General features: G+C 35.7%; 1 protein-coding gene across 1 annotated transcript in view; it reads left to right on the top strand.

Moving 5' to 3' along the window:
• Positions 1–24,625, top strand: part of DCDC1 (doublecortin domain containing 1) — a 469,965-nt gene that overhangs the window by 178,365 nt on the left and 266,975 nt on the right. Inside the window, exons 11-14 of the mRNA XM_049780695.1 lie at positions 10,866–10,967; positions 14,037–14,200; positions 16,645–16,770; positions 17,504–17,609. Of these exons, the coding sequence (XP_049636652.1) occupies positions 10,866–10,967; positions 14,037–14,200; positions 16,645–16,770; positions 17,504–17,609 (498 nt within the window). The remainder of the gene's footprint in view (positions 1–10,865; positions 10,968–14,036; positions 14,201–16,644; positions 16,771–17,503; positions 17,610–24,625) is intronic.

The raw sequence follows: 24,625 nt of genomic DNA, 5'->3' as shown, positions 1-24,625 counted from the left end.
CAAGAATCACTCTTTGGAAGACTTGGTGCCATTTATCATGCTGGATATTAAGCCTGGGTATGCTATTTGCAAGGCAAGTGCCCTACCCAATGGTCCCGACACTTATTTTCTAAGCAATTTTGGCTAGAGTAGCAAAAATTGGAGTAATCTAGATTATTATTGTTATTTAAAGAATATTTATTAAATAATGAAAAAAATCTGATGGAGATAATCAATTTCCATATGTATATTTTACCATAATTCTAAATGTTGACTTGTTTATTTTTAAAGGCCAAGAAAGGTGAGATCTCATGAATACTTTCTAACTCCTCACAGATAGCTGTCAGCAGTAGGCATGAAATATTGCTGCTACCCCCTTCCCAGTGCTCATTTCCATTTTGTCTTCTTTTATTTCCTTTTGTGTGTGTATGTGGCCCATGGGGGGAAATGCCAGTGTATTCACCCCAGTTTGTTTCCTGACTGGCATCTGCAGCCAGGTGTAAATCTCTCTGTGAGGAGGATACAATCTTCCCTCTCTAGACCCACTGAAGAGAAAAACTGTGTCTGTCTCAAAATCAGGAAAGAGCAATTGGTGGGGGCTTCAGCTCCCATGTGGAGCCGGTTGAAATGAGACAGGCTTTCTCTGCGCATTCCTGACAGCCTCTGAGGTGCCCAGAGAATTGCCAGGTGGGCAGTCAGCAGGGAGAGTCCCCAGGCCAGAGCTGGATTACTGTCCCAGCAGTTCCTCAGACTAAATGCAACCACTGAACCTTATTGCCACAAGTACACAGTCTCTCAGGGAGATTGTCCTTCTCCATAGCAGTTAATTTGTTTTTACCTCTCAATTAGCTTTGCACCAAGATGCTCAAATAACTAGGCTGCTTTTCCTGCATATGTTTCCATCCCTTGGATTGCCTATTGACATCTATTTTAGCCTGATTCATGCAAGTATTACGAGCAGCAGTTTCTCAATTGAACATAGAAACAAGACAAATGTTCAGTGCAAATGAAGTGACCTTTTTAAGATTCTGCCTACTACTTAATACTACCGTATGAGAAAAATAAAGAATTTATTATTTTTAAGGTGTTATTGCTCTGGACAAAAGATTTTACATAGGATTTAGCTGTTTCAGATAAGCATTCATTAGATGGGAATATATTTAAAATTTTTTTAGTTTGTAATTAACACCATTGGGAAATCTATAAGTTAAAAAGAAAGATAGAAAACTACCTTTAAGACTTTTATGTTTGGTTTGACTTTTTAAATAAAAATTTTCATTTACTTATTTTTAACTTTTAAATTGATTGAGGTACAGCAGTAGATAATACTGTTAATGATGGTTTCCATAATTCCAACACCTATGCCTATCGCCAGTGTCCCCCATCTCCCTCCTTAAGGAGGAATTATCTTTACAAATACATTTGACACTGAAAAGTAAATAAGATTAAAAATATGAAGCTGAGAATAGGATCCTTGAAAGTGAAAATCTGATGAATTCATTTTCAATTAATCTGATCATTTTCATTTTTCTTAAGTAAAATAGAATTTGGATGACTATGGTTTGTAATTTAAAAAAATCTTTACTTTCTATAAAACATCTTGTGTCCAGGAATTTGAGAAAACTTTATTTTTTGGGCTCTGGTACATATTGTTATATTGAGTTACTGACAGTCCCCCACATACTTGATGCTTTAAATTTTTAATTAAGTATAAGTTTACTTACTAAATAAATTTAAACAAAATGAGATGATTGTTCCATTTCTCCTTGATATTTCCTCTTTTTGTGAAATTACTTAGTTTAGGATATATAGGCAAGAAATTCACCTTGCCTTCTTCTATTTATCTTTAAACATTTTTATATTGATATTTGCTTGTATGTAAAAATTGTAATTTAATATAAAGCAATACAATTACAAATCTTACAGAGATGTTCACCTTGTTTCCAAAATGTTACTTTTGTCAATAGGCTTAATAAAAATAAAGTCAGATAATAACCCTAGAATTAAAATAATTCTTTTTTTTTAATTAAAATAATTCTAAGGAAATCCAAAGTGAAATGTGACTTAAAATGTTGAAACAAAAGAAATGCAGGCTCATGTGGAGCCTTGGACAGGCCTCTGTATCCTTGGCCTTCCTTATAGCCTTTTTCCATTTTGACCTTTGCCCTCTTTTTAGACTGCCCAGGAACTCAAGTTGTCATTTCTATTTTTTCCTGAAACTTTAAGGAAAAAAACTTGCTAAATGTTCTTTCAAGATATAGTTAAGTATTATTTTGTTTTTAGAGCATAGTTTTTGGATTTGTCATATAAAGTAAATGAAAGTAGAATTCTCCTGGTTGACGTCTGGGTGGTGGCTGCCCCCACAGATTCCCTCTTCACCCTTCAGGTTTGAGCTTCCTAGTCTCATTTCCCTTGAGATCACAGTCCCCAATCCTCATCCTCCCCCAGTATTCCAGTTTTACTCCTCAGCTGAAATGAAAAATCCTTATCTCCTGGAATCAATGTTCAAAGGAATAAAATATGAGACTTTTTCTCTTCCAATGATATAATCGCAGAGTCATGCTATTTAGATATCTTGTTCTGACAAATAACCACTTCACCTTTTCCCCCAGGTATATTCTTACATATTTATTTGCCAAGAAAAAAACTGGTATTATGGGGATAAAGGTCCTAGTGCTTCACACATGCAAAACAAAGTGATTTACTTCTCAGCCACATCCCTAGACTAATGTTGTTGTATTTTAATAGAAACAAAGGAGAAAAGTTCTAATTAGAATTTTGAATTTTGGTAAATTAGTCAAGAGAGATATTATCTTGAGGAGATTTTACCTCATACTGAAAATCTGATGCTATTAGGCAGTCACATCTTCTGAAGGGTTATTTTGCTGCAACTTACTTAAACACCTTGTGATGCTCAAGTGTTACTCCTGGCTATGTGCTCAGAAATTTCTCCTGGCTTAGGGTACCATATGGAATGCAGAGATCGAGCCTTGGTCCATCCTGGGCCAGCAGCCTGGAAGGCAAATGCCCTACTGCTCTGGCCCCAGGAAATATATTTAATGACTCCTTTAAATGATTTTTTTCCTTTCTCTTTTAGGTTTTTTGAGGAGAATCCTGTTAGTTTCTTAACATGATACAAATGAAACTTCATATGTAAAACTACTTGAATTAAAGCAACCTATAATAGTCTTATCAATTGAATTTGTTAGAAAGTTTGTGATTTAACTCAAATTGTATTGATTTTTAACTGATTTCCAATCTATAGAATTTCCATAGTAAACTTCACATCTCTACCTATGTACAAACACTCACCAACAAAGTTCAATCACAATGATTCCTCTACTCAGTCCTCTCTACCCTTCCCAATTTTTCTTTTAAATATGCCTTTCTACACTTAATATTACTTGATTTTTGATCCAGGTATCATGTAGATAAACATTAAAAACTTCATAATTTGTTTTTAATTTGAGTACATTTTCATTACTTGGAACAAAATGTACTGACGTTTTCATGCTACTTCAAAACTTTTCTGTTATTTAAGAAAAACTTTCAAAATGTAATATAAGCATATTAATTCTTTATTAAATTTTAATTGCCTTGAGGACTGAGTGGTGGCACAAACCATAGGGTGTTTGCCTTGCATGCAGTAACCTAGGACCGACCACAGTTTGATCCCAGGCGTCCCATATGTTCCCCCAAACCAGGCGCGATTTCTGAGCATATAGCCAGGAGTAACCCGAGTGTCACTGGGTGTGGCTCAAAAACCAAAAAAAAATTTTTATTTGCCTAATCTCAAATTTTAATGTTTAATTTGTGAATACTACTTAATTTAAATATTAAAGTAAATATGTTTGTGACTGTGTGACTATTAGGCATTTGAAAAAATATATAAAATAAATATTCTAAAAACTTTCTTGTCAATTTATAGAAATTAAATAAATAACAGTAAATGCATATGATTTCACATACATATGATATGAATTAAGTTAGAATTAAATTTTAATTTCAAAGGTGATTTTGAATTTTGATTGAATAAGTTTGTTTTTTTTTTTTTTTTGGTTTTTCGGGCCACACCCATTTGATGCTGGGGGTTACTCCTGGCTAAGCGCTCAGAAATTGCCCCTGGCTTGGGGGGACCATATGGGATGCCAGGGGATCGAACCGTGGTCCTTTCCTTGGCTAGCGCTTGCAAGGCAGACACCTTACCTCTAGCGCCACCTCGCCGGCCCCGAATAAGTATTTTTTCATGGAATGTATTTCTCACACATATTTTATTTTTCCATTCCCTTTGACTCAGGAAAAAATATCTACTAAAATTAGGCTTCCATGTCTGTAAAATATGCCACATTAAATTTATAATATTAGTATCTAATATTAGATAAGAATACATGTTAATATTCAGAGGTAAAAGCATCATAGAATTAATTTTTTAAAGATCTCCCTGCTTCTTATGACATAGATATGGCTGGAGTAAATAACTCGGAGACTCAAATTATTTATTTAATCTGTGTGACTTGCACCCTAAATTCTGCTATGCATGTCAATAGGAATGCACTGTTCCACTGTTGGAATTTTCTATTCAGAACTGAGATACCTGTGGGTTGGAGAGATAATACAGTGGAGAGGAAGGTGCTTGTTTGCTTTGTGCATAGTCAATTTGAATTCTATCCCCAGCACCATATATGATATCCTTTAGCACTGCCAGGAGTGATCCCTGAGCATAAAACCACTAATAACTCTTGGGCACAGCCAGGTGTGGCCCAAGTAACTCCATCTCCAAAACAAATAAGCAAATACAGAGAAACCCAACATCAGCTGCCACACTTTTTTTTTTTAAACAATTGCACTCTGGTGAAGGAGCTGCTTCTTAAGATCAGACTGCAACTTGGAGACAACTTGTACCCAGCATTTGGCTAGTGCAGTGAAGTCATGATTTCCTGAATTCAGGGACAATTTTGAAGAACATTCCAGATCCAGAGCTCCCTCCAGAGGCCTCTGCTGCAACTCTATTCCTCCCTATTTGTCTGCCTTTGCTCACTACTGCTTGCTTAACTCCCTTTTGCTCCTAAAAAAAAAATTGAAGATGGATCCTGGTCTTGCTTGATCTTGGGACCTGCTTCCTAGGGATCACAATTTAAAACAAGTATAAGCTAACATTATTATATTCATATCTTTAAGTTTATTCATTTGAAGCATGCCAATAGTTTTCTGAGACTATTTTGTATTCCTTTTGTTCACCAGCCCTCTGGTAGTAAATCCTTTTAGAGTATAGCCTCCTAACTTTTGACAACACACTGTGGTGTTATTTTCCTATTATTGCCTCCTGACAGCATTGTGTCCAAGGCATTTGAAGCTTAGGTGTTTGGTCTTTCACTTACGCATGGAAGAGCTACCTGGGTGGTCTGTCTAGCAGCTCTGCAGAGTTTGGGAACCTACTATTTCTCCTCCACCAATAGCTTTTAAATATACTTATCAATAGCATTAAAGGCTGGGTAATGACACTGAACTAGGCCTTGTACAAGTCCTTATGTAGATCTCATAAATGATGCCTAGCACACTCATCAAAGAACACCATTAGTTCCGAACTTCCTTTTCAGATAATCATACCTCCTAGATTTTAAAACTGTCATAAAATCTTTACAGTTAATAAAAATTCGTAGTATTACATGACATTTTGATGTCTTTGAAAATATTGCACATAAAATTATATTTAAATGATTTAAACTCATGTGCCATCTATATACTCCATCATTTTCATTTATCCAAAGGATTAGCTTCACTACATATTTTCTTTCCAAATCCTGCTAATAAAACCAATTAGCTAATACAATTAATGTATGATGAACAGTGACAATGAATGGTGAGAACACCTTTTCCATACTGGTTTTGAGCCACTATTACCCACCTTAGATTACCTTTTTTTTGGATTGGAGATAGTCTGAATATTTTGGGCATAGGTCTGTCATTTTCCCCCTCCACAGTAATGGCCATAAAATAAAATATATGGATTGTTAAGTTGTATTTTAGATTCTGGAATACATTTCACTGTTCCCCACCATCTGTTCTCATATTCTCTATCACTCTACATCGCACAAGCCTTCTGAAGTTTTTAGAACATATTGAGCATGTTCTTATCTTTTTTTCCTTGCCCTAGATACTCATACAGCTTCTTCTTGGTTAACTCTTTTACATCCTGGTATTAGTTTACAAAAGCACTTTTTCTAAAAACTATACTCAGTGTAACTAAGTGCACAGAAATAAACAATCTTTTTCTTTTGTGTGTGTGTGTGTGTGTGTGTGTGTGTGTGTGTGTGTTTAGGAGCTATTAGCACAGTGGGCTTAAGCTTTCATTTGAATTTTATCAACTTATTTCTAAGACCCACAACTAGCTTCTACTTTCTCTCTCTCATTTTTTTGCATCATTTTACTTCAAGGATGAGAATTTAATGCTAGAGCTATAGGAATTTCATGCAAAGAGTCAGTACAATCAGATGTGTTTTCTTAAACACCAAGGATCAAGCAGCAAGGAAACACAGGTAAAGTTTTTTTTCTTACCTGTATATTGTCAACAATGGAAAAATACCTTTGTCTAGACATTTAACAATAGAAATCGTGTGTTCATCATGCAAAAAAAAAAAAAGAACAAAATTAATACTTGGATTTAAAAAAAAGGATAGAATAATATAGACTTTAATAGTACTAGATCCTAAGAAAAATAGAATCTCATATAATTTCATCTTGGGAAAATATTACCTTAGTAGACAAATAGAAAAATGTGGATTTTAATTATTAAATTTATATAGTTTATTTATTTTAACTATATTTTTGAAAGATACTCAGTATCATGTAAGGCCGGTACTCTTATTGAGGTATATCTTTAGCCGCTAAACACTCAAACTTTACTTAAGCACAAAGCTTCTCTTTTTAAATGTCAGCACTGTTTATTTTCTTTTTTAAGGCCAGGTTTTCTTTTCTTTTTTTTAAAGATTACATTTTTTGGTCATAGAATGGAAGACATTAAAGTCAGCAAAGACAACAGTAAACCAGGAGGGTCTTTGGTGTTGACCAGGTCCTCATTCTTCCCTAATGGCAGTTCACATTAGCATTGCTCAGTTCTAGTTTATTTACTGCATTCTGAGACCAAACTTGGTAAATCGTGACATTAGATTCTCCTTAAGATCTCCCAACTGATCGTTTTTTTTTTGTTTATTAGTTTTGTTCTAGTTTTTTTTTTATTTGATTTGTTTTTTGCTTCTTTTGGGTCACAGCTGGCGGCGCTCGGAGGGTGCTCCAGGCTCTGTGCTCGGGGGTTGCCCCTGGTGGGCATGGGGGACCATGTGGGATGCCGGGATGTGAGCCACCGTCCTTCTACAGGAAGGACAGACGCCTTGCCTCCATGCTATCCCTCCCGGCCCCACTTTAGTCCTTTAATTTTGTCTTTTATTTAATCTTTTTTTTTCTTTTAAGAAACTTTTTTATTTAGATATGTCTGAACATATATATTTTTAGTTTTTGTCATGGGTCTGTTTTCTTCTCTCTCCACCCCCAAATCTACCAGCAATATAATGTAGCACCAGTTCTTCCTGCAAAGGCATATTAAACAAAGGGGAAATTTTTCGTGTAAAAACAAGCTCTTATCTACTAGGGATAAGAACTCATACTTTTTTACAACACAGGGACATCTCCCACCCTGAATGTATGACATGTGGAACCAACCTAGACTCCAGGGAAATAGGCCTTCTAGCCTTGACTCCTGGATCCTAGACATAGAAACGACAGAGTTCTCCACAACAGCTCCAGGAAACAAATCCCCTCCAGGGCGTTCATAATGCTGCTCTGACGCCAACATATGCCAGTTCTAAATTGATAACCTGACAATGAGGAAATGGGAACAACTAGATCTAAAGCAAGTTATCCTTCCTCACCAGCCAATGATAAGACAAAATCAGAAGACATGTTACCCTTTGATCTGTGCAAAAACCAAGATTGCTATATACAGATGACTGGTTGTTACAACCAGGCCTAGACAGTACGCATCCCGGGACCACCACCACCACCAACAACAAAAAGCTCTAACCTAGCTTTTGGTCTACAATCTGTTCAACAAACAAGATCTCCAATTCCAGAGGTCTGACTTAGACAACTGCAAGTGAACGGGTCTTCCAGAAACATAACAAAAGACTCTATCCCAGGCTCCATCCTAGGAGCAACATAATGACCAAGAACACCAACTACAGAAGATGAATTAAAACGACACTGAAGAAGCAGAACTGCTAGAACCACAAAGAAAGCTTTCATCATAAGCTACATTCCTTGAGCTGCACAGTCACCAAGATCTCTAGATACAGAGGTCTGATTTTACCATCCATGATGAAGCTGAAGTCTTCCATACACCACAAAAGCACCAAGGGGAGAGTAAATGATCATGCAAAGAGTCTATAGTTAATCCCATGACAGTATACTTCAGGGGTGGAGAAACCCTGTATCTCCTAGGCCAAGGGAATTCCCTCTATAATATCCCTAATAGTTACTGTGCCTACGCAGGGGGAAAAAGAAAAAAAAAAAAAAGAAAGAAAAAAGCACAAAATAATCATTTTTCCACATATATATATTTATTGATTGATCCATTTTTTTGACATCCTTATTTTGGTGTAGATATTGAAGTTGATGTCTCCTTTTTTATTTTATATTATTTTAGCTTATCTTTCTCTTTCTTTTTGCACTCTGGCATGATTTGATTTCAGAACCGAGATTATTGTGTGATGCTTCTCTTTATTGCTGTAGGGCTCACTGGATATTTAATTTGACATTTATTTTTGTATTGTTATGGCATTTCAATTACCTTCTTCATGTCCTCTCTCAAACTGAGGTTGATAGCCACTAGAAGGACTCTGCCCATTTTCAGCATATTTTAATTTTTTTAAATTTTTTTTTATTCTTTACCCCATTCTATTGCTTTTCTTTCTCTCAAACAAAACCACATAACTCGAGTTATCTAGCTTAGCCTCTCAAATAGAGGGAGAAACAAGGGAGGGCACCCGGACCAAACAGATATATGAACACTGATAGTAAGCTAGACAAAGAGGGGACCACCTACTCTAGCAGCGTGGGGGGTGATGGTGGGGGATATGGGTTGCAGAAAGGGAATGGGGAAGGGGGGAGGACAAATTTGGTGGTGGGTATTTCCCTTATTCAATGTTAATATGTACCTAAAATACTAATGTGAAAGATATGTAAGCCACTATGATCAAAATTAAAAAATAAAAAAGAATGTAAGTACCCAAAACTACTGTCCTACTTATTTAATGTCTATGTTCCAGAGACAGGACCTTATGAGACTAGTTTTCAAATATTTGTAGGCAACAAAGGGGTTTACAAAGTTTCTTGAAAAAAAAAAAGATCTCATGCTCATAATTATATCTTTACTCAGAAAAAAGGTTTAAAAGAGCTTATGCACCAAGGCACATAGATGTAGTCTCTTTTGGGACTCAGCTCATGAAAACTGCTGAGTGGAACAAACCACAAATTCTTTGGCTTATTACTCTTTTCATTGAATCCGGGTTTTTTTGTTTGTTTGTTTGTTTGTGTGTGTTTGTTTTTTGCCACCCACATCTTGAGGAAGTACTATCGAAACCCATTATTTTCCCAAAAACAAGTTGGATATCATAAAAAACAAACAAACAAACAAACAAAACTCAAAAAACATTCTAGACTCTGAGCTTAGAAGAGATTTCTTTTTACAAATAAGTATTCTTCCAAATATCCTTTTTTAGAAATAGCAATGAAAAGAATGCAAGTGGCTGTTCTTATCTGATAGCGGTTTTAGAAAGGGAAGAAAAAGACCTTTGTTGCAAAATAAAATAAAATAAAATAAATTATTCAGCAGGCCTGTTCTTTTATGCCCCATGAAATAATTATGTGTCCCACAGGGGTCCTCAATATAGTGCAAGTTTAGGGTCCATTCTAACAGGGCTTTATATAGACTTGTTTGTGAGGATTCTTTATTTTTGAGGGGGGGGGTCACACCTGGCAGTGCTCAGCGGTTACTCCTAGCTCTCTTCTCAGAAATTGCTCCTGGTAGGCTAGGGGACCATATGGGATGCCGGGATTTGAACCACTGTCCTTCTGCATGCAAGGCAAATGCCCTATGTTCATGCTATATCTCCAGCCCCATATGTTAGAATTCTTAGTAGAGCCATTGCTAGCTTGTCATGAACCCTCCACTTCAGTTTTGCATGCATCCTGCAAAGTGGTGACTCTAATCTCTGTTCTCAATGCTTTGTTGAGTGTGTACACTGGAAATGGATGATACTCTACTCTTCTGCTAGATGGTGAATCTGTCAAGTTGAGTGATTGTGATTCTAATGATAAGGTGATTACAATATATATTACAAATATATTCTCAAGACTAAATTTTAAAGAGAAATCAAATAGAAATTTTAAATGGAAGTCAAATATTCTTCACATTATTTGTAGCTTTATGGTTGTCAAGAAGAATGAAATGGGGCTAGTTAATTGGTCTCTGGCTGAGCTTTCTTAGATGCCTGCCATGTGGTCCTCAATTTCTCCTTTAAAGGCCAGGTTTCTATCTATTTTCAGACTGTGGGCAGTGCAAGTCAAGTTAAAGACATTGAAGGGCAAAATACTGCATTTTTCCAGCCTTGTTGCTTTGTGTTGCTTATTACTTACTTGCACATGTTTATTATGGATGGCCCTTGTTTTGAATTTTCTATGGAATGATTTGGGATGAGAATATACCATAATACAGAGCCAGGACTGATATCAGCTCTATGTGTATTGCACACCTATTATGCACACATAGATGTACAATACAGATACATATGTGTACATATTTATTTCTTACTATGAATGCATTTATTTTTCAGGTATTTGAAGATGGTAAAGACTCTGGTGAGATAACTATTTATATCAGCAAAAAAGATTTGGGGACCAATTGCTTAACTCACCCTGGTGATATGATGGAGAGAGTGAGTTTCCTGGATGTTTATTTATCATCTTTAATGTTATTTACAGTTAATTTCAAAAGTTACTTCTTTATGGTTGTTTACAAAATATCAATCATGTATTGATCTCTAAAAATTGGTAACTCTTAGAAATTTAGAAATGTGCTTTAGCATAGTTTTATTCTAACCACTTAATATTTCAACCTTCATTATTCTTATATTTGGAAATCTGTCTCAGCAGACTCTGGAATTGCTCTCTTGTTTAAATTTGAAATATAATATTAAGTGAACAGCAAGCTTTGAGCTTAGCATACTTCTAAGGCTTACACCTTATAAATTTATAACCTTAGTTTTCTCCTGTTCTCACCATTAGCAAGTCTAGATGTAGCAGTTTATGATCCTTTGTATTTCTTTATGAGAAAGCTCTTGTGAGCTCTAAATTTTCAAGACAATTCCTTTGCTTCTTAGGCAAAACCAGTGCTGGAAGGTCTTTCTTTAGATCTTTGTCTTTTATAAAAGGAAACTGAATGCTCTATTGTTTACAAATTGTGGATTTGCACCCACATGCTCACAAGTGTTTTGGGGGGGCCTTGGTTTGAAAGTTTGCTTCTCTCATACTTTTAGATAAGTACCTTCAGATTGCCTTTTTGTTGAGTTGTATATATCTCCTGGCTTTTATAGGTAGTTACTAAAGTTTCCTTGAATTTCGACCCTCATCTTTATAGCTGGGTCCAGAGGAGATAAAAATGTTACTTTGATTGGAGATAGAAAGATCCAGGACATTAGATGTCTTCCATCAGCATCACATTTCTGCCTTTAGGAACTACTCTGATACAAGATCTTCCTGGAATTCTCCAACTGTCTTTTTTTCCTCCTTTTTAATTTTTCTATAGTATTTTATGTGAAAACTGAAGATCAAATTAAAGTCACATTATCCATAAATACATTATTCTACAGAAACTTTTTGGATTGACTAACTGCACATTGAGATTGATCCGTATTGGCTACCCTAACATATGAGGGGATTTAGGAGGATTATAATTCTTTTTGGAAGAGTCTGAAGACCTCCAGGGACAATTGTTCCCTGGGTGCACACTTGCCTCACTCACAAGCCCAAGATATTTCTCAGTCTTCTCAGAGCACTACACCCAGATCATCTAAAGGTCTAGTGATAATAGCTTTAAAAATGAAAAAGGTTGGGATTATCACAATTTTTGGTGATCTTGGCCCAGCCCTAACTAATGACCAATATGTGATAGACCTGGTGCCCTTACCTCCTGTAAGCTGTCAAACGCTTGTATTTTGAACAACTAAAATGCAGTCTGTCGCCAAGTTGAGAAAATAAGAGATTGCAATGCAACTCCTGTGAGTGTGAATTTGGTTAAGTGGTCAGGTGTTCACCTCTTCCCACTCCAGACCCCTGCTCACTGTGGACACATTTTTCTCCTGGATCAGGCCTTCAATCTTTTCTATCTTTCCATTTTACACAAAAAGGTGATGGCTGCAAAGCAAAATCACTGTGATTTTTAAAATGATCAACATTACATGTCTTCCAAGATAATAGCAAAGCAACACAAAGTAAGCTCAGGTCTTGAAACCACATAGAAATAAATGTAAGCCTTTGTAAATACAGTCTACACATTTCAAAAATGTGTTATGGTTTCAGTAAAAAGAGAGACCTAACTCCAGGGTTTTATTAATCTGATGCCTTTGTTATAAAGGGTATTGTTTCTAATTCAAATAAGTTGACCATACTATCTGGGTATTAACATTAATGTGATGAATAAAAAAAATGTGTCCCCATTTTTATTTTTTGTCACTGGCTAAAAAATCTAACCAAGATAGAAGGTATAGATACAATATTTATATCTAATCAGGGCAAAACCCGAATCTTGGGCATCTTATATCTACAGTCAGTTCAAAGGAACTATTTCACTGGGTTAGGAGATTGTTGGCAGGGAAACATAAGGTAAGTAACAGAATGGCAACTTCCCCTTCTTTCCTCTGAGCCTCACTTTAACACTTTTCAACATACTTTCATTGGGTATTAATAGTAGGAACAAAAAAAACAACTGAACAAACAGACAAACAGCAGCTAGGCAGGAACAGGCAACTATATCCACCCTGCAGAGATCACAGAGTAATAAACTGAGAGACACTAACTGACTTAGGAGAAAAGAAGCCTTGGCAGGAGGATGGGGGGAGAGGAGAGTATGGATTGTGTGGGGGTGCAGAGAAGGAAATAACAGAGGCCCAAACAGTTAAGCAAAGGTGACTAAGCAAGCTGGAAAATGTCTTTTAAAATTCCACAGGCAACATAGTTCAGTTAGACTTACTTTTCGTTTAAAAAAAAATGGCTTATATGGGAATACTTGATTAATTTAGAGACATTAAATTACAAATAAAAAAATGAGCCCAATGCAATGCTATTATTTAAAATGTTAAATGCTCAAATTTCAGATTTCACACTTCAATTATACCTCATTCACAACTTGAAAACATTCATTATTGAGACTACTTCCAAGCTTTTGCAGGATGCTTAAATTTGCAGGACTCTTAATAAAAACACATGCGGGAGGAATCTCAAGCAAACTAAGGTTAGCTGGGAATCATTTATTTTTGTAGTTTCTGCAGGAAGTAAATTGTTCTAAGTGGTGGTTGTCTGAGGTTAGCTGGGACTGGGAAGATTGTTGGTTGTAAACCTGGAAGAAGCCCTGGAAGGACCCCTAACAGTCGGTGTAGCACAGACAAGAAAAGCCCATTCCGTAAGGAAGAGGACCTTAAGCGTGTGCAGAAGCTAAATGTACTTTCTGTTAAGGTTGTCACATCTGCTTTCAGTCCCGGTGCCAAAGGGTCAGAGCTCAATCACAAGCCTGTGGCACCCCCTGCTGGTTAAAAGCCCATGCTCATTTTGTTACTTTACACTGAGCTAAACATCGCTGCTGTCATTTCACACTTCTTTTAACATTCTATATGGATTTAATTATCATTTGTTTGGACTTCATTTGTTACAGAGCAGAAACAGTTTATTGCAGATGTTTACATTTAGATTATTTGTTCTTTTTTTCTCGTCCTGCCCCTCCCTCAAACCAGTTACTTCTGAAGATTCATCAAAAGCTGCAAGTTTCTTCTCTCAAACCACCAGGCCTCAATTTCCCTTCAGCCCGACTTTTCGATGAGCATGGCCAAGAAATTAAGAATCCGCTTTTGCTTAAGAATGAGCAAAAAATTTGGGTCTCTTATGGTAAATTGTACAGGTAGGAAGGAGGGGTTTTATTCTGTTCTTAGTAACTGGGGAGCTTATATAAGCTGTAAAACGCCCTTTATGAAAAAAATAATAATTCAGATCAAATTGGGGGAGCTTTTATTGCAAGGCAGTATTATTTATGGGCATGGTATATACCTCTCTTTCTTTCTCTCTCTGTCTCTGTCTCTGTCTCTCTCTGTCTCTGTCTCTGTCTCTGTCTGTCTGTCTGTCTGTCTCTCTCTCTCTCTCTCTCTCTCTCTCTCTCTCTCTCTCTCTCTCTCTCTCTCTCTCTGTCTTAATGCCTTGTCATAGTTCTTGAAGTCTGCCTGTCAGCACAGCAAGTGGGATTTGTTCATGTCTGAGTAGTCACCTTAATGATAGCAGATGGAAACGCCACGGGGGGCCCAAGCCCATCACACTGTCATTGTCGCACACTGCCCTGACCTGCTTCCACTCCTTTATTTTTTGTCCCTTTTTAAAGGAGAAATGGATGGTAATTGAAAAGGATCTTAAGCAAGATTTATGAAGCTGTAGACAACATGATTCCCCACTATCTCTCTATGTTTTCACAAATAAAGTCTTAACCTTTAAAGCCCAATGACAGCACTGCTAAAGATAAATTGTTAAAGCCTGTAAGCCCTCTCTTCTCAAAGGTATATTCCTCAAAAGTGCCCCACATTATCCCACGATAATTACTGGTTATTGCCCAGCATTGTGTAAATTTTTGCAGATTGGTAAATTCCTGCATAAAATTATCTGTGCTTCCGAGAAAAGCAAAAGGCTATAGTCTTCAGACGTTGATGAGCTGGGCGATTGTATGGAGTATCCTGGAAATTTATGCATATTTTGACAGGACACATCCAGATGAACTCTGAAACTGCTTGTCAGAAAACTTAAACACACTTTCCTGGCACTTTCACGTTTTTTTTTATTTTTAGTTTTTTAAAGAATGGAATAAAAGGAAGTGATTTTTCTAATAGATTATAGTTGAGCACATAAAATAATAAAAATAATATAGAACTAAGTAGCTGCTGATTGAATTTGCTATGTGTTCTAGTAGTCAAATTTCAAATATAGACACGAATTTACTAAGTTATCCATGAAGGCTTTGCAGAAATTGGTGAGACAAGTTGGGTAGCATACCACCAAATATTTTTCATTTGTATCACTAGAGCAAAATTTGAATGCTTACTACTTCCATATGCTGCATCATTTATAGAAAGAAAATAATCTGTAAGGAATGGTGTTTTCTTCATAGCTGATTTCAAAATACTATTTAAATGCATTACAAGGATTGGTTTTACAGTGATTACAAAAGTAATGATGTATTTTAGAGTGGCAGGGAATCTTGAGTAACTTATCATATTTTTCAAAATTGCAATGAAAAGTAAAATATGTATGCCATTGCTATTTCTTCTTATTGTTGAAGTGTAAACAATGACTAATTTTAATTTTATTAATGCTTACTTTTTTATTTTATAATAGCTTATTTTTATTGAGGATCAGAAGTTAATATACGGTTAACATTATTTCTGCACACATTTTTCCAACAATACCCCAATGGCCTGAGCACTTCTTACCTTCACAGTAGCCCAAGGGCCAATGCTTACTTTTGAATACAGTGTTTTCATAAGCTCAAAGTCCTATCAATTGAATTAGATTTGTGGAATAAATGGTAAAAAATTAAGTCTCTAGAATATTCTAAAATCTAATGAATATTGCATTGCTATCTTAATAAGATACTTTTTCAAATTCAGTATACTCAGGAACTCTGTAGTGTTTTGCTATTATTGAAACTTCTAAAACATGTGTCTAAAAGTTATTTCCATCAACTTTTAAAATATATTGAGAAAATTTATATCATGTGCCAAATAAATATTTCCCAGGGTAATTTTAATATCACATATCTGATTATGTGGAAGGTCAAATGACATTTGCAAAGGATATTTCCCCAACATTTGCTTCTATTTTGAGTATTTTGCTTATTAATTATAAATGGTTCTTTTCTGGTGAAATTAAATTAATAGAAAACTTGCAGGCATATATTGAAGACCTATATGTCTTTCTTCTGAACCTGAGCAGCACTTCATTACTTAATTACTGAGTGCAAGTATTGAACAGTTAGTCTCAATGTGCTGAGTATCACGGGAGTGGGCCAGTTTTATCTAATAAAAACTATCTTCAAACACTCATAAAAATATTATTATTAGTATTACACCCCACAAAATAAAGGTTATATAAGTGATAATTGGTTGCAATTGTGCTGAAGTTAACTTTGGCATATTAAATCAGCCAATAAGTTAAAATGTGTATTTTAGGTATTAATATATAATTCTATGCAATAAATGCATTTCTGGATTTTATTATTTGTAAAAATTGTATGGTTCACTATTTGTGCTTGTATTTTAGTATTTTGTATACTATTTTAGAAAGTTTTGAAATTTTTTTTTTCAGGTCTCCACTAACTCCTGTTTTGAGTTTGACCTTTGACCAAGTGACTGCATTTGACAATGGGGCCATTATAGTTGCATGTAAGACCTTCTTGGATCTTACTTCTATTCTACAACCTGGATGTGAAAAGTAAGTTTATATGTATTTGGACAAAGTAATCACTTCATTCAGGACTTCCAAGAGTAAGCTATTAAAACTCTACTCTTATTTATATTCCTCAGAGTTTAATAAAATCTACCATACTAGATTTAGAGCTAATTAAGTTAGAGTTAGGATTTGTCAACTCAAAATAATTAATTTAGCTGAAGAATGAAAACTCAACTTCTCCAATTTGCTGTTTATATACCACTGGACCATATTTTTGTAGGACTTAAAAATGCCAAGCATACTTGCCATATGTTCCATAAGTAATATAACAACTTTACTAGGGATTGGAAGGATGGGAGGGATAGGTCAAACCCAAGTTTGACCCTTGATGCTATATGGCCCCTGAGTACTGCCTGGAGTGAGCCCTGAGTGTAGAGCTAGTCAGATTTGCTCTCCCATCAAATCCTAATTATTCATTTTCAAGTATACTAAGAATATAAAATTAGAATGAAGATGGATGATTTCATCAAATCAAATGTTATTTTTATTTCATTGTTTTATTAATAATTAATTAGGCATAGAATTCCTAATGTATGAAACTATAGATTAAAACAAAAGTATAGATTTCAAAGTGATTTTACAAATTTTTATTTAATAAGAATATGGAATATACACTAGATTTTCTTTTAAAGTATAGCTTAAATACTTTTATTAGTAAGGAATATAATTAAATAAATTTTATTCTAACAAAAATAATAAAATATTTTTTTCTTAGTTGGAAAGTTTGTGAAGGCTTTCCAGCAAATTTCAACTATAGCAGTCAGCAGATACCTGATCATTTTGAAAAGCTGGACTTAGAGAACCATTTCCTACAGAACAAGGTCAGAATTATTTGTTGTGTTAAATATAGCATATTTTATATATTAGGCAGCCAACATACTGCAACTCTGAATATTTTGCATATATTAAAACTAAATTACAGTGTTTAGGTAAATAGATGCTTTTCTTAATTAAATATTTTTATATGAAAAAGACACATTAAAAATTTCTATTAGGGCCCGGAGAGATAGCACAGTGGCGTTTGCCTTGCAAGCAGCCTATCCATAACCTAAGGAGGTTGATTTGAATCCCGGTGTCCCATATGGTCCCCTGTGCCTGCCAGGAGCTATTTCTGAGCAGACAGCCAGGAGTAACCCCTGAGCACCGCCGGGTGTGGCCCAAAAACCAAAAAAAAAAAATTCTATTAGAGGGGTCGAGGGAAAAATTGCTATTAAGGGGGCCAGAGAAATAATACAAAGGTTAAGATGATTGCCTTCCTTAGATAGGCTAACCCCAATTTGATCCTGAATGCCACCAGGAGTGATGCTTGGACACAGAGTCAGGAGTAAATATGGAGCACTGATACATATTGTCTAACTCCCACCACCAAATTGCTATTAAAAAGTTTCTTCATGCAGCTCAATTATACTATTAGGTCAAAATTTATACAATTCATAGTTGTTTCAAAGAGCATATGACTTTTAATAGTATCACTAAGTTGTTTTGTGTTTGTGATATGGACAAGCCTCAATAGTGTGAGTTTTTGATTTGCATTTCTTGTTTTAATTTACATTACCCCGACTGCAATAGATGCCAAGCACTTTTTTTTTCATATACCTTTTGGACATTTGTATGTCTTCTTTTTATTTTTGGTTTTTGGGTCACACCCGGCGGTGCTCAGGGGTTACTCCTGGCTGTCTGCTCAGAAATAGCTCCTGGCAGGCACGGGGGACCATATGGGACACTGGGATTCGAACCAACCACCTTTGGTCCTGGATCGGCTGCTTGCAAGGCAAATGCCACTGTGCAATCTCTCCGGGCCCTTGTATGTCTTCTTTGAGGAAGTATCTGTTCATCTCTGTCCCTTAATTTTTGATGGGTTTGAGTTTTTTTCTTGTAATGTTCTACCAGTGCCTTATATATCTTGAATATTAAATATATCTTGGATATTAATCATTAATCATCAGGTGAATGGTATGCAAATACTTTCTCTTAGTCTGTAGGGTTTCCTTTTTATTTTGGTTAGTGTTTCTTTTGCAGTGCAGAAGCTTCTAAATTTGATACAGCCCCAGCTTTATCTTGGCTTCAGTTTGTTTGGATGACAATATTGATTGGTCCAGCCATTTTGGAAAACAATGTGGACTTTTCTTTAAAAACTGGAAGTTGATCCTCCCATATCCAAGAAATGCCACTCTCGGCATTTAGCCCAAGAACTCCAAAACTCTCATCAGAAAGACACATGCACTCCTATGCTCACTTCAGGACCATGTTCAATAGGCCCAAACTGGAAACAGCCCAAGTATCCAAGAATAGATGACTGTATAAAGAAAATGTGGTACATATACACAATGAAATGCTACTTAAATATAAGAAAAAAATCATGCAATTTGTGGTTACATAGATATATCTAGAGACTATCATGACAATGTGGATTTAGAAGAATAGGGATAGGCACAGAATGATCTTGTTCATATGTGGTATATAAAGTCAAATAGTAAAAAAAGAAAATTCAAATAAAACAGAAACCGTGAACTTGTCTTTAGTAGGAAGTGAATTACTGGAGGGCAATGGTGAGGAGCCATTGCTGCTATCAATATTATAAATCATAGTTCCTAAAATAAAAATTTAAATACAAACAGAATATACACATGTATATGAAAATAAATAATATGACTATAAGCAATGAAATAGAGTGATAGCTCAAAGAACTTAAACATATGGTTTGTATGCAGAACATGGGTTCAATATCCAGCATCACATGGTCCCCCCAAGCACAACCAGAAGCAGCTCCTGAATTGTCTAGTGTGGTGCAAAATCTAAACCAAAAGAAAACAAACCAAAAAAGAAAAATAATTACTTCCAATCATTTTTTATACTTTTTAACTTAATGAGACATTGTCCCCTTCCTTTATGTTGCTGTTGCTGTTATTATTGTTGCTATGACATTGGCCTTTGCACCAGTGGGACCATGCTTGGTTGGAGCAAACACTTGGTTGTAGCACAGAGATTGTACATTTCTATTGTGTCAGGGATCCCAATGGCAGTGCTAACAGGATTATGCTCATATATATGGGTTTGTTGCTATCAGGAGGATGCTCAGACATGTGGGATGATATCAAGTATCAAAGCAATAGCCTTGGGCTTGCAAGGCAGATTCTCTACCAACAAACTCTCCCTGAATCCATTTTTTTCTGTGTCTGAGATAATTCACAAGCTTAATCTGAATGGCATACTAATATTTCAGTTTTTTTATAGTTTATTCTTATCTGACACATATTTACCATAGCTCTGATCCTTTTTGTATTACTTTTTATAGTTTTTTCTGTAACTTTTTATTTTTATTTTATTTTGTTTTTATAATTTTTATTTTAGTCATAGTGGTTTACATATCATTCACAGCAATATTTTAGGTACTTATTAACATTGAATGAGGGGAATTCCCACCACCGAATTGTCCTCCCTTCACCTCCACTCTCGTCCTGCCTCCCATAGCCTCCACCATCATCCCCGGGGCTGCTAGAATGAGTGGTCCTCTCCATGCCTAGCTTACTACTAAGTGATCTTTTAACTGTTTGGTCATGGTACCTCCATTATATCCCCCTCTAATTGTGAGGCAGGACTAGATAGTTAAGGTAGTGTGGTTTTGTTTGAAGAAGAGAAAAGTAATAAAATGGAGTGAAAATCAAATATGCCAAACATGGCTGGAGTCTTTAGAGGCTCTCATCCTCGGTTTGAGAGACAAAGGGGAAAAAGAAGGTGGAACACCACATCAGTATAAAAAGAAGTACCAAAAAAAATGTCCAGTGAGCGCTACAGCAATAGGGATAGGCACCACATATTTGCCGTGGACTTGAGATAAAAAAACATGACAGAACACAAAACGGAAGAGAAAAAAAGAAAAATAAATAAATAAATTTTAAAAAATGGAGACAACCAGTTCAATATCCACACCAAATCAAAGAAATTGACAAAAGCTAGATAGATAATAAAAAGGATTATTTTGTGCTCTCTCTCTCTCTCTCTCTCTCTCTCTCTCTCTCCTCTCTCTCTCTCTCTCTCTCTCTCTCTCTCTCTCTCTCTCTCTCTCTCTCCCCCCCCCCTCCTGCATAGGCACAGTAAACATTGTAGTCATTCGAAAAAGAATTCCCTTGGTCTAAGAGATACAGAGTTTCTCCACCCTTGAAGTGTATTGTCATGGGATTAACTATAGACTCCTTTCTAGTTCATTTACTCTCCCGTTGGTGCTTTTGTGGTGTCTGGGAGACTTCTGCTCCATCCTGGGTGGTAAAATCAGGTCTCTGTATCTAGAGATCTCCGTCTCTGCACATGTCAAGGATGGAACTTATGGTGAAGTCTTTCTTTGTGATTCTAGAAGTTCTGTTCCCTTAGTGTCATTATAGTCTGTCTTCTGTGGTTAGTGGTCTTGGTCCTTGCGCTGATCCTAGGTTGGATCCCTACAGAGCTTAGGGACCTCCGGGTATCTGAATGATGACACTTGATGCTGCTCTGGAGGACATGTGGTGTTAAGGATCAAAACTAGGGCTTCGGGGCCACAGAGATAGAATTGAGGTAGTGTTTTTGCTTTTGTAGAAGGATGGTGGTTTAAATCCCAGAGTCCCATATGGTTCCCCCAAGCCTGCCAGGAGCAATTTCTGAACATAGAACTAGGAGTAACCCTTGAGCACTGCCGGGTGTGACCCAAAAACCAAAACCAAACAAACAAACAAACAAAAATACAAACTGGGGGCCTCACACACATTTAGAATGCACCACTCTCCTGGAAAGCTTGAATGAGGGAACTGGAAAGCCTGTCTGGATTACAGGTGGGGGTGGGGTGGGATGGAGGGAGATTTGGGACATTGGTGGTGGAATGTTGCACTGGTGAAGGGGGTGTTCCTTACATGACTGAAACCTAATCACAATCATTTATGTAATCAAGATGTTTAAATAAAGAACAAAAAGAATGCATCACTCTCCTAGCTTTTCCCTCTGTTTTGCTGTAATATTATTTTTATGCTCAAAAAATTATTGTAGCTTGACTTTTGCCAAATGAAGTTCCAAATCCACAGCTGTCTATCACTGTCTTCCCTATCTTAAGTTATCTTTCCATTATTTTCCTCTTCTTGATCTTTGTACCTTAACTTGCAATCAGAGCTGATAAATTATGATTCATATAGTTCTTCCTATTTTCCCATATTTGTACCATGCCACTACCTAATCTTTGACAAGAATATTTTGAGCATTTCAATATTTCCTGCTTGTAAAGCTTTTTTTAAACTTATTTTTATAAAGAATTTTCAGAACTTCCAGAGAAACTTCATTTCAAATCACTTTGTATTCTTAGAACTTATTTTCTTCCTTTGAAGCTTGTGCTTGAATTTTGTGTTTTAATTTGGGTGAGTGATGGCAGGTGCCTTAAAGCACTACATAGAAGGACTGGGGCCACAAACCATGAAACATGGTTAACTGGGTTGGGCATTTCAATGAGCCATTGCTTATCAGGCCCAGTTGTACTAGTGCCTACCAGGTCAATCCCCAAGATGGTTGGGGCCACATCCACTGGTACTCTGAGAAACCACACAATATCAGGACCTTGTGTGTGCAAGACATGTGCTCCAGCCCATTGAGCTGTCTTCCTGTCAAGTTTGTATTTTATAATAGACATTTGAAAATTATTTTTATCCTTGCAAGAACTAAGAATTCCTTGGATACAAGCATTATGTCTTATGCATTGATGTATTCCTTGAGTGCTGTTTTAGAATCTTGAAAGTAGGGTTAACATGCAATGATTCTTTTTTTTGGTTTACTCTTAAGTTTTGGATATAACATAAACAATAATTGTTTTGCAATTGACTTTAAATTTTAATTATAATTTAATACTTTAAAGGTTACCACTACTCTCTAAGAAGCTCTTTCTTTTTTATAATTTTTTAAAACTTTATTGATTGGTTTTTGGGCCACACCCAGCGGTGCTCAGGGGTCTCTCCTGGCTCTGCACTCAGAAATTGTCCCTAGCAGACTGGGGTATCATATGGGATGCCGGGAATCAAACCAGATCTATCACAGTCAGCCACATGCAAGGCAAACACTCTATTGTGCTATCTCTTCAGCCCCAGCTCTTTCTTTTTTAGTCAAGTCAGATTGCTTATTTGTTGTTTTTGAAAGTGTCCATGATCTCTATTACTATGAACATGTATGAACATGTGATGTGTTTAACTGAAATTCAACCTCTCCATCTTTTATCACCAACTGAGCCTTTTCTTGTCACGCTAATATTATGCCAGGCACATAGTTAGGCTTCAATAAACGCTGATTGAAATTCTACTATTATAGGTTTATCTGTCAATTTGAAGCAATATTATTTTCACCTCAAGTCCAACATGATCATTCTTGTCCACATATCCCCATTACATCCCTTCTGCTTCATTTTTAGTGTTCATACTTATAACATTTAATTAAAATTTTAATTTTGATATTGCTTATATTTTTATTATTAGTAGTATTTTGCCTTTATTTTTTCAGTCAATCTGTGCTTAAATTTTGGGCACATTTAAGTTCATCTTGGGGTAGAAAAGACAGAATAATAGATTTCACTGAGAAAGTTAGGATCAGATTAAAAAGGTTAATTATTAAATATTAACCAATCTTGAAATAACCCTTGCTATTTAAAGCAAGGTGCTGCGGCCAGAGAGATAATATAACAGGTAGTACATTTGCCTTGCATGCAGTTGACCCAATTTCAATTCCTGGTACTACATATGACCCCTCCCTAAAGCTTCATTGCAGAGCCAGGAGCAAACTCTGAACACTACCAGGCATGGTCCCCAAACCAAAAAAAAAACCAAACAAACGAACAAAACAAAACAACAAAAATGAACCTATGATTGGAAATATTTGAGCAAAGTCAAAGTCCTTGTATTAGGAAGGTGATAAGTCATTCTTAACTGACTCTTCTTATTCTGTTTTATTGAAAATGTTTTGAGTTCTCCTAAAAAAGAAGCTTGGGTCAGAGTGGTGGTGCAGCAGTAAGGCATTGCTTTGCACGCATCTGACCTAGAATGAACTGTAGTTTGATCTCCTGGCATCCCATATGGTCCCCAAAGCCAGGAGCGATTTATGAGCACAAGCCAGCAGTAGCCCCTGAGTGTCACCAGGTGTGCCCCCCCCAAAATAAATAAAAGAGAAGCTCATAAATTTGAAACAGATTTTTTACTTTTCTATATGCACATGAGTTTCACTTTGGATAGTAAATGTAGGTCAATTACAGAAAATTGATACCTAAATTAAAAGCATAAATTAAGATTTTATTTGTATATAAATAAAATTATTTATATATTTAAAATAAAATTAATAAAATATTTTTTGTATTGAATGTTTCTTTTAATTTCATTTTATATTTATATTTTAGAAAAATTTCTTATTTTAAATTAAATATTTTAAATATTTAAAAATATTTTATTTTATTTTTAAATTTAATTTACTTTATTTAAAGAACATGTACTATGTTGTTAGCATAGTTGATTATAATACATTTGTTGTCATTAAGTGGGGTTGAAATCATTAAAAATCAAAAGAAAGAAAAGGAAGAGAAAACGAAAAGAGTCTAGTGATAAGCAAATTTGTGGAAATTATTGTATCTCCAATGAGGTCATTGACCCATTGTCAGAAGGTTTAATAGGCATTTGGTTCTAGTTGATCATTATGTTTTTGAACATTAGGTGTCTTCAGATACACAATGGCATCTAAATTGGGGATGACAGTATTAAAAAATAGAGCTATCACACAGCCATGAGTATGGCACATGGTCCAGGAATTTCAAATGCGATTGCAAGTATTGCAACTTTTATGAGGCATGTTT

Source organism: Suncus etruscus, chromosome 9 (genome assembly GCF_024139225.1).
Source record: "Suncus etruscus isolate mSunEtr1 chromosome 9, mSunEtr1.pri.cur, whole genome shotgun sequence".
Classification (NCBI taxonomy): Eukaryota; Metazoa; Chordata; class Mammalia; order Eulipotyphla; family Soricidae; genus Suncus; species Suncus etruscus.
The sequence above is the reverse complement of the archived record's forward strand: the minus strand, read 5'-3'. Positions and strand labels throughout refer to the sequence as shown.